The following is a 14,949-nucleotide window of genomic DNA, read 5'->3' on the forward strand; positions in this document are numbered from 1 at the left end:
TCTGGAGCATAAAGATTTGTGGAAAGTATTTTGGGAATAGAAAAAGATGCTACAAAAATATTATGAAAACGAAAACTAAAATATTAGTATTCAGATGTTGCTTTTGCTGATAAAGGCAGACGTTATTGAATACAAACTTCAAGTTGTGTGATTCTGTAGATTTCTATATAAACAAATTCATTACCACACACAATTTTTGAATTCAGTTCGAATGATTTTATCAGAGGAATGAATGAGTACGAAATTGGTGTTAGCCGGCCTAGGCAAAAAGTACAAATTATTGAAGATTGAATAAAAACAAAACTTCTACATGATGTAAAAGACTATGCTTGTGAATTTGGTGGTGACACATTCGGTTTTCTTAGTAAAAAGTTAAGAAGAGAACCGTTCCGTAAAATAAACAACGTCGGGCGACTAACTTCAAGTGTTTCAAATGTAAACAAAAAGGACATTACGCACATTTAAAGTAAAACTAAATTCAGCTGCAGATGACAAGTTCTTTTTACATCTTTTATGGAGAGTTTAAATTAAAAAAAAGCCATGAGTGGTTCATTGACTCAGGAGCTTTGGAACATTAGAAAAACCAAAAAGATTGGTTAACAAATTTAACAATAGTTAAGACAGTAAAAATTGCCGTTGCAGATGCTTATAATTTGTACGTAGAAAATGTTAGTCGAAAGCAAGTTGAAGGCTGTTACCTCTGTAAAAACGTTCTATACATACCAAAACTGTGTGAAAATCGCGATTAAAATGGCAAAAAGTTAAATACCACATTTCGAATCAAAGAACCTGCATTTCATAAATGTTAAAAATAAAAAATGTATTAAATGTATCGAAGTTAAGCACCCAAGAAAGTCTTTTGCTGCATGAGAATCGAAAGCATGCAAAGTTCTAGAATTTATTCATTCTGTTATCTGTGGACTAATGAAAGGAGAATTTTGTAATAACGATTTTCCCAGTTTTTTAACCAAGTGTGGAATAAGGCATCCCACAATAGTAGCTTTCTCACCTTAACAGAATGTTAAAGCTGAAAGATTGAATCGCACTCTAAAAAACATTTTCAGGGAGAGGCGTTATTTTATGCGACTTACTTGATCGAATACCAAGTAGAGTGATTGAAGATTTTCAAAACACCTGATGTATCCCATTTGCGAGTATTTCTATCTATTTCTAGCGAAGAAGCAGTCAATAGTGAATTTGCTTCCTTGCGGGCTAACAAAAAATTGGAGTAAGTTGATTTACCTCCAAAGTACCAAATGTGTTTTCAAAACTATAGTTTTAAAGTTGAATTGTTAATTCCAGTCCAAACGTACCTGATTTTTTTTTTTTTTGTATTGAAGGTTTTATTTGTACTTTCCTTCAAAGTAAATTCTTTATTTTTTTTGTAAACTTTATTTAAATTAAAATACTTATTCAGTAGAAAGATATTATTATAGCATATCAAATCTCTTTGGGTAAACTGTGCGGTAGCTTACCAAATGTATATCTAAATACCGAAAATAAAAATCTATCTATCTCTAAAACGAAGTCAGATGACGTCATTCGGTACTTTCGGCTTTAAATATTTGGAAATTATATAATTTGGCGCGTAAATATTTGGAAAGAGAACAGATTTATTTGATAACTGCATTAGTGTGACTTAAGTGACGAAGGAAAAGAAAATGCTTCGAATAAAAAAATGTATTTATGGACTGAAACAATCCTCTCGAATATGGAACCTTAGGTTTCCATAAATGAGGAAACACACCTTGAACATAAGAGAGTTCAAAGAGTTCAGTTAGAGGCTTTGACAGAGAATGCATACATTTTTTTAAGAACAATTGATGGGTCGCCATCCATCAGTAGCAGGGCTAAAGTTTTCTTTGGCAAGTACTATATCTTTAGTTATTGTAAAAGATGAAAGATAGGTTTGAGCACAACCATCTTAATAAAGATGTTCAGTATAAGATTTGCTAAAGTATTTAGCAATGATAGCAACCCAAGGTTGAGAGAAGGAGAGGGCTCGCGAAGATAACACAGTTATCGCAATCAGGTGAGAAGAAGAAATCAAGGTTTCTCCCCATAAAGTTTGCTACTCCATTTAGTTGAAAAAGACCACAATCAGATAGACTATCAATGAACAGTGATTCAGATTCAGAGGAGTTGTTAGCTGGAAAGAAGGATGACTGATCATCTGAGATGGACCAATTGAGATGGTGAACATTAAAGTCGCCAAGAACGATATTTAAATCATTAGGTTGTGCTTGTTTAAGCAGATAATCAATGTCATTAACACCAGCTTGGTATGCTTTACTTTGCCGGGCTGGTCGAATATAACACCACTGGATAAAAAGACTTAGGGAGTGTAACCTTAGCTGATACACCTTCAAATTCGATTGAAGTAGGAATATGGAGTAATGAACTTTCAAAATTACTATTGATAGCTAAAAGCAAACCATGGCCATGTGTATTACTCGCACATTTCATGACATCCATTTGGTAGATGGAATAGTCGTAAGTTAAGTTTTTGAGAGCTATTAAAGACGGCAGTCGTTTAAAACCTTAACCCTCTTTTAAAATGCACTGTGGAAGATTTTCTTGGTGTTCTCATAAGCAGCCGACAGTAGTATAATCAACAACTAAAGCTGGCGAAGGGTATGACAATACAAACCGGCTTGTGATAAAATAGGATTCAAAAAGAACTTCTACCAGATGAAACAGAAAATATAATTTAGTATTGCTACAATGAGAGTGCTATCATCTACTAACGTTTATCATGCTATTACAAAGCATATACATAGATGTTACGACACCATTTTATCCGAAATTTCATCAACTATCAACTTATTAAAATTCAATATTTGAAGACTTTAGAAATGATTGCTGATAGTTTAACAAAGAGCCCCTCAATTAAAAACAACAATCCGATTTGCAAAATGAATGGGTTTTATAAATTGAACTAAAGAAAGAAATTAAGGAATTGACTCAATTATTTAATTATGTACCTACGTACATTGTTTTGGCACGTTATATTGTTTTTTTTTAAATTAAATTTTAATATTATTATTCTTGAAACAAGTTTCTTACGATCTGGAAAACTATTTCCTTTTGGTTTATATCGTTGGTATATCTTTCTCTTAACAACCAAATAAAGAAACATTGATTTCTTTTAAGAAAATATTAAAATTGTGCTGCTCATTTAACATTGGTACATTTTTAGGATTAAAATATTGGCGAAAACATACTTTTAGCTCAGTCCAGAGGAATTTATCAATTCCAAGCCAGAATTATTTATAAATCAAATCAATGATCTGTTAATTCTATAAGTCTCGATAAAAAACGTTATAAACTGTTAAATAAATACAACTTCTTGCACCATATGGGCTGTGGATTCAGCATTTAGTCATAAAATATTTTTCAAAACGAGGTTGTCAAATCCATTGAATATTTCTCTCCGTTAATCTGGTAAGTTACAGTAGTAAAATGCATACCATAAATTATTTGTTATTTATCAATATCTGTCACTATTTTATAGATTTTTTTTTTAAATCCATTAAAATGTCATTTTAGGAGATTCCAAATACATATAGAGAAACATTGCGGGCGAAAAATTAAAATTCCTCATAACGAGAGCAAGTTTAGGAGTTACAAAAACAAAACTGAAAAACATAACTACATTTTAATGGCTTAGGTTTTTCAAGCCTTTGTAACATGTTGTTATCCACACCATCCAGTATACCAAATATACGAGTACAGTTAAAGATAAATAGATAGATAATAATTTAACAATGTGACAGTCTGTCGACAGGTAGGATACCCCCCATTGAGTCGGCGACAGCAATTATTAAAGAACAACAAGAAATTGAAGTAGATATAGAGACCTTTACACAAGTTGTATATAGATTTTATGATAGGTACAATAATATAGATTTTCAGATATAGGATTGGCATGGCAATTAAGCCATGAACTTATTTGCAAAGAAAAAATCTACTTACAACAGGTAAAAAAATTACACTCGTTTGAAGTGGCGCGTAGGCGACCTTTTTAGCAAGCATAGCAGGGGTCATCTTAATAGAAACGTCAAATGCAAAATGTCGCTTTAACTTGTAGATAGTAATGTCGACACTTTATGCAATGTCACCTTTGATGAAATTGACATAGTCCCGGCAAGATTTTAAAATACACTGAAAGGAAACAAATAAGTCTTCGTAGTGAAATCGGCGCAATGCAATTTTAGCTTCATATTCAGACACAGAGTAAGAGTGAACAAGGAATGTTTTAGTAAAATAAAGTATTGGTGACATCTTACTTTACAGGTAGAACCTCCACGCATCACGTTGACTTCAAATGACAAAGCTCGTAAAGTTCTGAGCTTTTCACATTTTAAAATTCGTACTTAAATGACTTTTGTCCGATCAAAATATTAGTTCAATTACCATCATTTTGATTTAACAAAGACGTTTGGCTTTTCTTGATGATCAAAATATTGTTATTTTACATTTTACATTTATTCTTTCTGAATGATTAAAACAGAAAATTTAATAGACAAACTTTTTTAAAGTCTATAAATAACTGAAAGTGGAAAGAACATGTTTCTATGCATGTATACACGTTTTTGAAGTTTAATGCAAAACGATGTAAGGTGTAAAGTTCGTTAAAAAGAGTATCAAATCGAAGTGGATTCTCTTGGTTATGTACTTAGAATAAAAAATATAATCTTCAATTGAACGAACTGACAGTAAAAGTTTTTTTCTGTAATTATTAACTTCCCATAAGAAGTTATTGTAATGGGTCCGATTTGTCAAATTGAAAATTTTGACATTTCTCGGCCTTTCAAGGTCCCTAGATTCGAAATAAAAGATTTTTAGAAAGATGTCTGTGCGTGCGTGTGTACGTACGTTCGTACGTCCGCACGTTCGTCGTCCATAGCTCAAGAACCAAAAGAGATATCGATTTCAAATAAATTTCGTTATACAGATAATAAGGCAGAAAGATGCAAAAAGGGCTCTCAAGAAAAATGCGTGGCTGGTTTTTTTACCATAGCAGTTTGAAAAAAGGTGAAAATTTTGGTTAACCCTAAATATCTTACGAACCAAAAACGCTTGAGACTTGAATTAAATTTTATATAGTATATTGTAACGTGATATCAAAGAAATATATTTTTTGAAAAAAAATCCATTAAACGGTTTTTTTATAAATCAAAAAATTGTCACCTCAAAAATTTTACGACTAAAATACGATTTCATCTCCTAAACAATTTTGTGCAACAAAAAATAAAATTTTTGACATCTGATAAAATTTTGAGAAAAGTCGAATTGACTGTTTTTTTTATAAAAAATAAAAATCTAAAAAAATCATTGCTCAAACTTGTTAAAAATTGAATATTGATTCAAATATCTTTTCAAAAGCTTGAAATTTAGGCTTCAAACTTATTTTATCTTATAAGAAATGTTGTTTTCAACTTTCTGAAAAATGTTTAGAAAAATCGAATTGACAGTTTTTTTTAAAAAAAATAAAAACAAAAATAATTAATAAAAGTTGCTAAAAATTGATTTTTGACTCAAATATATTTTCAAAACTTTGAGATATTGGCTTTAGTTGGTAAAAATGATTTTCGACTCAAATATCTTTTGAAAAATTTGAGAGAATAGCTTCTAACTAATTTTTACTTACAAGAAATATTGTTTTCAACATTAGGACAAATTTTGAGAAAAATCGAATTGACAGTTTTCTTACAAAAAATAAAAACCTAAAAATATAATTGACAGGTTTTGTACGAAAAATTAAAAACCTAAAAAAACAATACTAAAACTTGGTAAAAATTTACTTTCGACTCAAATAGCTTTTCAAAAATTAAAAATATTGGCTTCAAACTTATTTTATTTCACTGAAAATATTGTTTTTGATATTCAGTAATTTGATATAAAAATTCAACAGTCCGTTTTTTCATAAAAAATAAAATCTACAAAAAATAGTACACAAATTGGGTAAAAATTGATACGATTACATATGGGATGGAAAGTTATCAGTGTGGGTCGCATGCCATCCTCTTTTTTCAATTTGTGATTTGTTTATTTATTTGTGGTAAATGAATGTAAGATTAACACAAACAAAAAGGCTGGGATGCGACCCACTCTGATAACTTCACATCCCGTCTGTTAATATGTCTTTCATAAAATTTTTGTCAATTTTCTTTGTTTGTTAAAAAAGTTGTCAGTTAAATTATTCTTAAATATTTAAAAATTACCAACAATATTTCGCATTTAATGAAATAGTTTGATTTCGAAATCTATTTTTATTAGCGAAATTTTTAGTCGAAAACTAATTTTTACAAATTTTAGTAGCATTTGTTAAAAGATTTTTTACACAAATACAAATTGGATGAACGAAATTAATTTGAAGACAATATCTCCTTTTGTTTACGAGATATTGACAGCTGAATTTAAAAAGAATTGCGTACTATTTTTTGTACATTTTATTTTTTTATGAAAAAAAGGACAGTTGGATTTTCATTAAAAAAATGGATGTGTATCGAAAACAATATTTTCTGTAAGATTAAATTAGTTTGAATTCAATATTTTTAATTTTTGAAAAGACATTTGAGTCGAAAGTAAATGTTTACCAACTTTAACTAATGTTTTGTTTAGGTTTTTATTTTTTGTAAAAAAAAACTGTCAATTTGATTTTTTCAAAATTTTACCAGATTTTAAAAACATTTTTGTTCGTTGCAAAAAATTGTTTTGCATATAAAACCATTTTTTGTTCGTAAAATTTTCAAGGTGACACATTTATTTCGACTCTAGGAACCTTGAAACATCGAGAAATGTCAAAATTTTCAATTCAACAAACCGGACTCATTACAATAACTTCCTATGGGAAGTTAAAAAAGTCATATCAAGCCCCATCCGTCCATTTATCGAAAGCTCCTTAATAAATTGTAATAGAATAATATTCAGTAAAAGATTATTTTGATAGCTCTATGAGGTCGGTACTCTCCTTCCACAATCGAACAAATTACGACCACATTCTTTAAACTAACAAATGGAACTTTTGTAAACAATTGGCAAATCATTATATTGTTGGCGAAACGGGTTAATTTCCGTAAAATTTGGATTAACTTAAAGAATAAGACCTGTTGGATATCAGTATTTCTGTTGCAAAGCTGTACAGCTTTGAGTTGCATGTTATAGCAACTTTAAAAAATTTGATATGTTATATATTGTTATAAGCAATTGTTTTATCATTATTAAATTTTTCGTCAGCATTTTTCTTCAAGTGTACAAACGTACATAAATAGAAACCTGTCTGAATGTACCTGCAATTTTTGTATTTTCGGTGTACTCGTATATAATGAAAATATTTGTAATTCCTTTCAGATATCAGAATGTGCGGCAAAGGGAGGAGAGTGTGACGAAACAAAAGGTCGACCAGTGTGTGGCACCGATGATCAGACATACCCAACCCGATGTCATTTGATCCGAGTACAGTGCAGTGGACACCAAGTTAGCTTAAAATATAGAGGACCATGCAAAGGTAAGTCTGTCGAAAGCTAACGAAGATTTGAAATTTTTTAACATCTTAAAATTTGTGTTCATATATGTAGCTTGCATTGAAGCACGCGATTATGCCCTCAAACACAAGGCAAAGTTTATACCTCGCTGCAAGAGTGACGGGACGTATGCAGCCGTTCAGTGCTTGGGCAACAGTGGTTGTTGGTGTTCTGACATCACAGGAAAACCGATTGATAGCACCTCCGTGCGAATTGGTAAACCTCGATGTCGTGAATTTAATAAGGCAAATATTCGTCGGTCACCCGCACGGCACCTGAATCCTGGTGGCGGCGGTGTTGGTTTAATTGGGGGTGGTGGTGGTGGTGGACTTATTGGATCTGGAATGGGACTTGGACGAGGAGGAGGAGGAGGACGTCGACAATGTTCTGCAGAAGATCGGAGCCTCTTCAACGTCAACCTGCACAAATTATATCAAAACGAATATCTGCGATCAGGTCTACACAAAGATGCTTCTATTCCCTCAGATAATACTGTTCTTGAATGGAAGTTCAGAAATCTTGATTCAAATGGAAATACTGTCTTGGATAAAAGTGAATACAGGGAACTTAAAAAGGCCGTCAAGAGGGTGAGTCATTTTTAAACTCTTATATGAAGAAATTATTCTAAAAACATAAAAGTGATGCACTTGAACTTGATTCAAGGAGGCATCTCTTGGAAAATGATTGACATGTTAATATTGAAATATTTGTATTTTTATTTTCTTGCATGTTTTATTTTCAATCAAGGCTGTCAAACCCCGTCGTTGTAGCAGAGGTTTTGGAAAATTCTGCGATGTCGATGACGATGATAAACTTTCGCTTCTGGAATGGACAAATTGCATCAGCAAAGATGGCATTAACCGTAAGTTATCTTTTTTCCTTCATGTTAAATATTTTTGTATTTTTGTTTGTTTTTTTTTTTACATTCATCAAAGTCAATTTTGAATTGAGGTTTTGGGCACAATTCTATGGTTTGCTATATTTGTTATGTTATTTTGGTTTGGAATATAATTTATCGTTTGTCTGTTTAATAACACTTCATATTGCTCATATTGGTGTAGCATTTTAATGATAAATTTTAATATCTTTTTAAGAAATAAGTTGATAAATGAATGCAATTTTTGTTTGGTTTTGTTGTTTAAACTAATGAAATTTCTATTTTATATTTCACTATGCCAAATGTTATTTTGTTCAAATTTATATATATTTCCCTATCCCTTCATATTCCTCGAAGTTTTTGTTATTAAAAAAATCAATATTGAAAAGTTGGTCACACAAATTTACTGATTCACAATGCAACTATAATAGAAATACGAAACTGTAACACGATTTTTGATAATTTTTTAAAGCTATGAATGCATTTTCCATTAGTTTTTCGTGAAATATAAAATATGTATTTTTTTAACGGAAAATTGCTTGACAAAGTTCTGGTATCTAAAACCTGGTTTATTGAAAAATTGGATCTCGGTTGAGTTGTCTAAGTCATTTCTTCATCAAGCTCTCGAGCGTTAGAACTCTATTTAGATCTCAGTCTAATATAAAACTTCGACTTATTAGTCCCTAAAATATTAAGGTCTAGAATTAAAGAACTCGGTTTAGCAATGTTTTTAATTCTTTGAACAATTTAATGATCTGGTAATATTGTTATAAATGTATCTATAATGAATGTAGGTTTTAATGTTAAGCTTCTGAACTATAATACAATTCAATTCTCAAGCGTCCATAGGCAGTCATTTTATTTGTTTGAACAATTCAATTTGTCTGTGTAGACATTATGTTCTTTTTAAGAAGCCATAATGTTCATTTAGTTATATTTTGTTTTAAAAAACGAGACACAAGTTTCAATAAAAATTACATTACAGTGTAAGATCCGTGTAACTCTAATTGATGTTTCCCACCAAAGGACGGGACCTATTTACCCTTGCCACGATAACTTCAATTCTATGAACGTTCCACGGAAGCCATAAGGACCATAGACGCTGTTTCACTTTCTGTAACCTTAAAGTCTGTTGACATTCTAACCCCAGATATTATGTACACGAGCAACACCATAGATCTAGTCAAAGTGAGCACTTTGCAAATTTATTAAAACCAAATAAGCAAAACATTTTAAAAGCAAACAATACATAATAATATTAAAAATATAAAAAAACAAATTTAAAAAACAGAAAAATAAAAATGAAATTTAATTTAAATCGACAATTTATCAATAAACTGGAATGAATGACAAACATTCAATATTATTACTCGATAGAATATCAGAAATATTTGTCAAACAATCCTATCGGGTGCTTATGAAAGTGGTTGTTTCTTTTTTCGTTAGTTACATGATGTGGGTTTTCTTGTCTCCAAGTTGTGGTTTAGGATTTATGAAAAATATATAAATAAATACAAGTTATTTTCTTTGTTTTTAGTTTACTTTTCTATATTACAACTTATTCGTTTTGAAATATTATATTTGCGAAGCGTTTCGGAGATGCTTCTCCATCATCGGGCGAAATACTTTTTCGTTTTAACTTTGTTTTATTAAACAAAGACGTAAGTCCTTAAAACTCAATAATAAATGTACACTGAGTTCTAATTAACTTATAGAAATTGAAGAAATACTCGAGTTCTAAATAATTTTAAAGATAAACCAAGCGCTATTAGATTGAGATTTAAATTGATTTTAAAACTTTGGCAAGGAATTAGCTGTGAGAGTACTAATTTGTCTGACAAATAATTCTTATATTTTATTTTAATTACATTCATTGTTTTGAAATATGCTTTAATCCAACGTAAGAAGAATGTTGAGATGATTTTTTAACCGAAATGAACAAAATAAAAAATCAAATACATAAATCACAACACGACTTATCGTTATTCAGTAAGCTGCAACATAGATTTTATAAGTGGGTTATTGTAATAGATTTTGTACTACAATTCTCCACAATTTTTTCTTAACGGTTTATCTTTGCCATAATCAGCAATCATCGGTAAAATGGAGGAAACACAATATATAGGTTTCCTAATAAAGAAAAGTTTCCTGTCGGTGCTATTTGTCGAAGAGTTATTCACAATAGGCCAGCCAGAGCTTATGAAAAATTCACGATCTAAGCTAACACGAGATGTGTTACAATTTTACTTCGGGCGTTGAGAAGTTGCAAACTTTTCTGTTAATTTCTATTTACACATTTTTGTTGTTTTAAAATCTATTTCTATTCTTTGTTTCCAAAAATTATAAATAAACATATGGTCTTGCTTCGATTCTTCAATAAATTAATACAAAAAATGGGCAGGTTCAGACAACATTAGGGAACTTTAATTTTGAACTTGCTTATTCTTTTCCCATTTTACAAGGAACCCTTTACACACAATTTTAAAGGGAACTATGCATCAAAATAAATAAATCATAGAGTAATAAAGTTAAGCTTTCAGTTGAATGAAAAAACATGATCAGCTGTCATTTTGACATATGTAGACTTGACTTGATAAGTTGGCAGGATTTTTTTTTTTGACTATCCTCGCAGTCAATTTCCCAATAAATTTGCCTTAACTGAAAGATAATTATTTGTCAATGGGCAGGTTCAGACAACATGAGGGACTTAATTTGCAGTGAACTTCATTCTTTGAACACATTTGACCAAAACAACTAGCTAGTTTTTTCAAGTGTCATAAATTTCAAATTCAGAACGTTACTTCGCAAACCTTTACTTTAGGTTCATAGTACAAAAAGTATCAACAAAATGATTGTCTATTACAAACTCCACTGGGAAGCTGGAAGTCCATCATGATTTGTATTTTGTATTGTAAAGAAATATTAGTTATTTCTTTTCCACATTGACAAGGAATCCTTTTACAAAAAGCATTAAGTGAAGTTGTGCAGAAAAAAAAATCATAGAGTAATAAAGTTCAGCTAAATGAAAAAACATGATAAACTGTCATTTCGATAGAAGTGGACTTGACTAAATAGTTAGGGAGATTTTTCTTGACTAGCTTTCCAGTAATTTTTTGGTAGCTGGCCAATCAGATACTTGAAACTTGCCTAACTTTTAAGTCCCTTATGTCGCCTGAACCTTTCAGCTGTCAAAGTGCGATAAAATAGAAAATAGATTTATTTTTGGGTTGAGCTCGAACTTATGATATTCAATATGTCAAAGTCGGCGCAACCGAACGTGTAATCGTGGTTTAGCTTCGTTCATGAAGTTATCAAATGTATGAATTGGTCATAACTTATTTTATTTTTTAGCATAAAACATTAATTGATTTTTACTGAAAAATGTTCCCTTTTTTAATATGAAAAGGAAACCTAGTATGTTAAACTTTGTTGTTTTTCTTAATTTTAATTTTAACTTTTCTGTGGATTCTTAGAATAGAATAATTATTTAAAAGTTTTCAAATCAAAATTTTACCATTTTTGGAATAAGATCACGAAACAAATACTTTTTAGTACTTATTTTGAGTTTTCAATTTTTATTTTTATAATGACAAAATGACGTAATAATATTTCACCAAGATAATTAATTTTTGATAAATTTTTTTGTAAAAAAACTTAGTATAACAATTCATCAGCAAAATCTAAAGCCACGCTTTATGCTTTCTTAAAATACTCTATCACACTTGTCCGCAAGATTTTCTTCCTGGCAAATTTCAAATTTCACTTTTTTAATGGATTTTAATGACATTAATTCAAATCCGACTTCAAAAAGAATGTATCGCATCAGGTTTTTGAGATATTACTTTTTAAAAATCGAAAAACACATATATGTACATATGTATATAATTCTTTTTGAACCTATCAAAAGAATGGAGTAGATTTTTCTCTAATCACTTAATTTATAATCCTTTTCTTCAATAATCATTTGCAATTTTTATATTATTTCATATTCGAAAAATCTTCATTAAGTTTTATTTCACCCCTCTTTCAAATACCGGAAAGAAAAGCTAAACTAAACGAAACGGTTTGAAAGAAAGTATTAAGTTTTTGAAATAAATTTTTTAAAAAAATGTTGAAAAGCGGTATTTTAAAAAATTAAGTAAGTAGTTAAAATTAAAGTGTGAACACGAGATCAATGCTGAGAATTAACCCAAAACCATTTTTTTTTAAACTATGAAAAAATCAAATTCAGGGTTTTCTCAAAACATCACATAGAGTCAAATGTGCCAAAGAAACTTCGTAAGCTACTGTAAATTGTATCCAGAAGAGACATATTTGTACTTTTCACAATCATCATACAATGTATTGTAAAGAGATATTTTGAGTCTATGAGTCTTATTTTTTTTTTATATTTAGCTTTAGTTTAAGAGGGCATATTTTAAAAACCTGATGTGATAGAAAAATTAAAAAATTTGTGGGACAGAAAGAAAAGCGTAATTTTATCGACCATAGTTTCGAGCAGTACCCCTTTGAGTGAGATTGAACAACAGCCGCTATAGTGTAATTTTTGGAGACTGAATAGGTCGCAATATTATTTCCATTTTGAGTATTGTCAACTATCAATTGGTAGTTGATATTAATCAAAGATTATCTTCTAAAAATGTAAGAAAAAATAATAGACGAATGATTGTTTAGAAATCAATTTTTATTAGGACAGTAAACCCGACTTCAAAATATTTCAAAAATTTAAAAATAAAAGTCTTATTTTGTAATAATTAAAATTGGCTGTTTTCCATGTCTTATGTACTTCTTTATGTAAATACCTTAAATGTTCTCATTATAAATACCTGACCTTTCTCGCAGAAATATGCGCATAGAATTTTAATTGTGGCTATATTATTGGTGTGAATGAAAACTCTAGTAACATTTATACAAATTGATAAGCATACAATTGAATTTTATTTGTTAGAATTTTGTAACCGTCTACTATATTTAGTACGTAGAACATTTTTGTCTGATGTTTCCAATGCACTAATATTTCTTTCTTGCTTTATCTTCTTCACAATACGCTATTATTTTACACATAATATTTTTTTTTAAATAAACACTCAAAAACTCTCCCCCACAATTAAGATGTTTGTATTTTTTTCCAAAACAAAAAATTGTTTATTTTAAATTTACACATTTCCTTATACAACAAAATAGCACTTTTCTTAAATGTTTACGGATAAAATTGTAGCTATAGATAAGTTGAAACTCCCACCCCATATTCTTGTTGTTGTTGTTGTTGTATCTTTTTCTTATGTTAAAGTTATGGTTAGTCCTTTTTTTCTCAACAACATACCCAAACTATTACTACTACAATACATACAGGTCATCTCTACAACAAACAAACGCCATCTGTTATCAATAATCAGCAAAATAAGTTTAATCCTACTCTCCATCAAACCCAAAATCACAAAATCCATAAAATTCCATCGGAAGAGCACACCATCAGTGAAGATGATAATGAAAGTAGTCACACATTGGAAGACTATGCCGATTCCGGTGAATACGATTTCGATGATGACAATGGAACTTATAATAACATCAGTGATTCAGTAAAAGATTGTACGTATATTATAGTTCTTTCATATCATTTCATTTCATTTTGTTTTGATTTTATTTTGTGTGTTGTGAGAGAGAAACAAAAGATAAAAATGTCTATCATATATAGTTTTGTCTTCTTTCTTTCCAAAAATTTAGAAAATTCAAAAAAAATTGAAAACAAAGATTCATAAAACTTTTACTAACTCAATTTGGATTGTTCATTATAATTATTATTTAATATTTATTACTCAAAATTCATTTTGCATTGATTACAAGAAATTGAAAACAAAAAACATACTAACGCCCTCTACCGACAAACTGATTCCTTTGGCCTTGAAAATCAGATTGTAATTTATTCAATTACTAACAACTTTATATCATTCAAAATTCAAAATTATTTTCACCGTAAAACTTTTACTAATCAAAACAAGAATAGGTTTTCTTTTTCCTTTTTTTAAAATACGAGTAGAATGTGCCTTTGATACGAGTACACGAACCTTGGAGAGTAAAGCTTTTTTTAAACAAAATGAACTGTTTGTTTTTGATATTGTAGATCTGCGAGCCATCTTGCAGGACTCTGGACAAACACTTCGTGACTCAGATGGAGACTATGATTGCCAAGCTGACCGAATGGTAGCCCTGGACGAACAAACTGGTGCTTCTGCTCTCTACATTCCGGAGTGCACAGCCGATGGACGATATCAGAGGGTGCAGTGCTATCGCTCCACGGGTTATTGTTGGTGTGTTCACGAAGATACGGGCAAAAATATACCAGGGACTTCGTTGAAAGACAAGCGACCGCAATGTGACTCGATATATCCAACAAGTCGGCCGATGAAAGGCTGTCCAGAGCCAAGGAAAACCGAGTTTCTGAAAGATCTTAAAGACTTTTTGAAAGACCAAATTGGTGCCAATTCTATTACAAGGTAAATTTGCAGATATTAAAGGTCTATCAAGGTTGTGTATTTCACAAAA

General features: G+C 30.2%; 1 protein-coding gene across 2 annotated transcripts in view; it reads left to right on the plus strand.

Moving 5' to 3' along the window:
• Positions 1-14,949, plus strand: part of LOC129950878 (SPARC-related modular calcium-binding protein 2) — a 56,784-nt gene that overhangs the window by 35,528 nt on the left and 6,307 nt on the right. Inside the window, exons 2-6 of one of the 2 annotated variants that reach the window (XM_056062806.1) lie at positions 7,357-7,513; positions 7,584-8,116; positions 8,277-8,391; positions 13,759-13,995; positions 14,528-14,900. In XM_056062806.1, the coding sequence (XP_055918781.1) occupies positions 7,357-7,513; positions 7,584-8,116; positions 8,277-8,391; positions 13,759-13,995; positions 14,528-14,900 (1,415 nt within the window). The remainder of the gene's footprint in view (positions 1-7,356; positions 7,514-7,583; positions 8,117-8,276; positions 8,392-13,758; positions 13,996-14,527; positions 14,901-14,949) is intronic. The other variant, XM_056062807.1, reaches the window with a different exon arrangement.

The sequence above is a fragment of the Eupeodes corollae genome, chromosome 3 (assembly GCF_945859685.1).
Source record: "Eupeodes corollae chromosome 3, idEupCoro1.1, whole genome shotgun sequence".
NCBI lineage: Eukaryota > Metazoa > Arthropoda > Insecta > Diptera > Syrphidae > Eupeodes > Eupeodes corollae.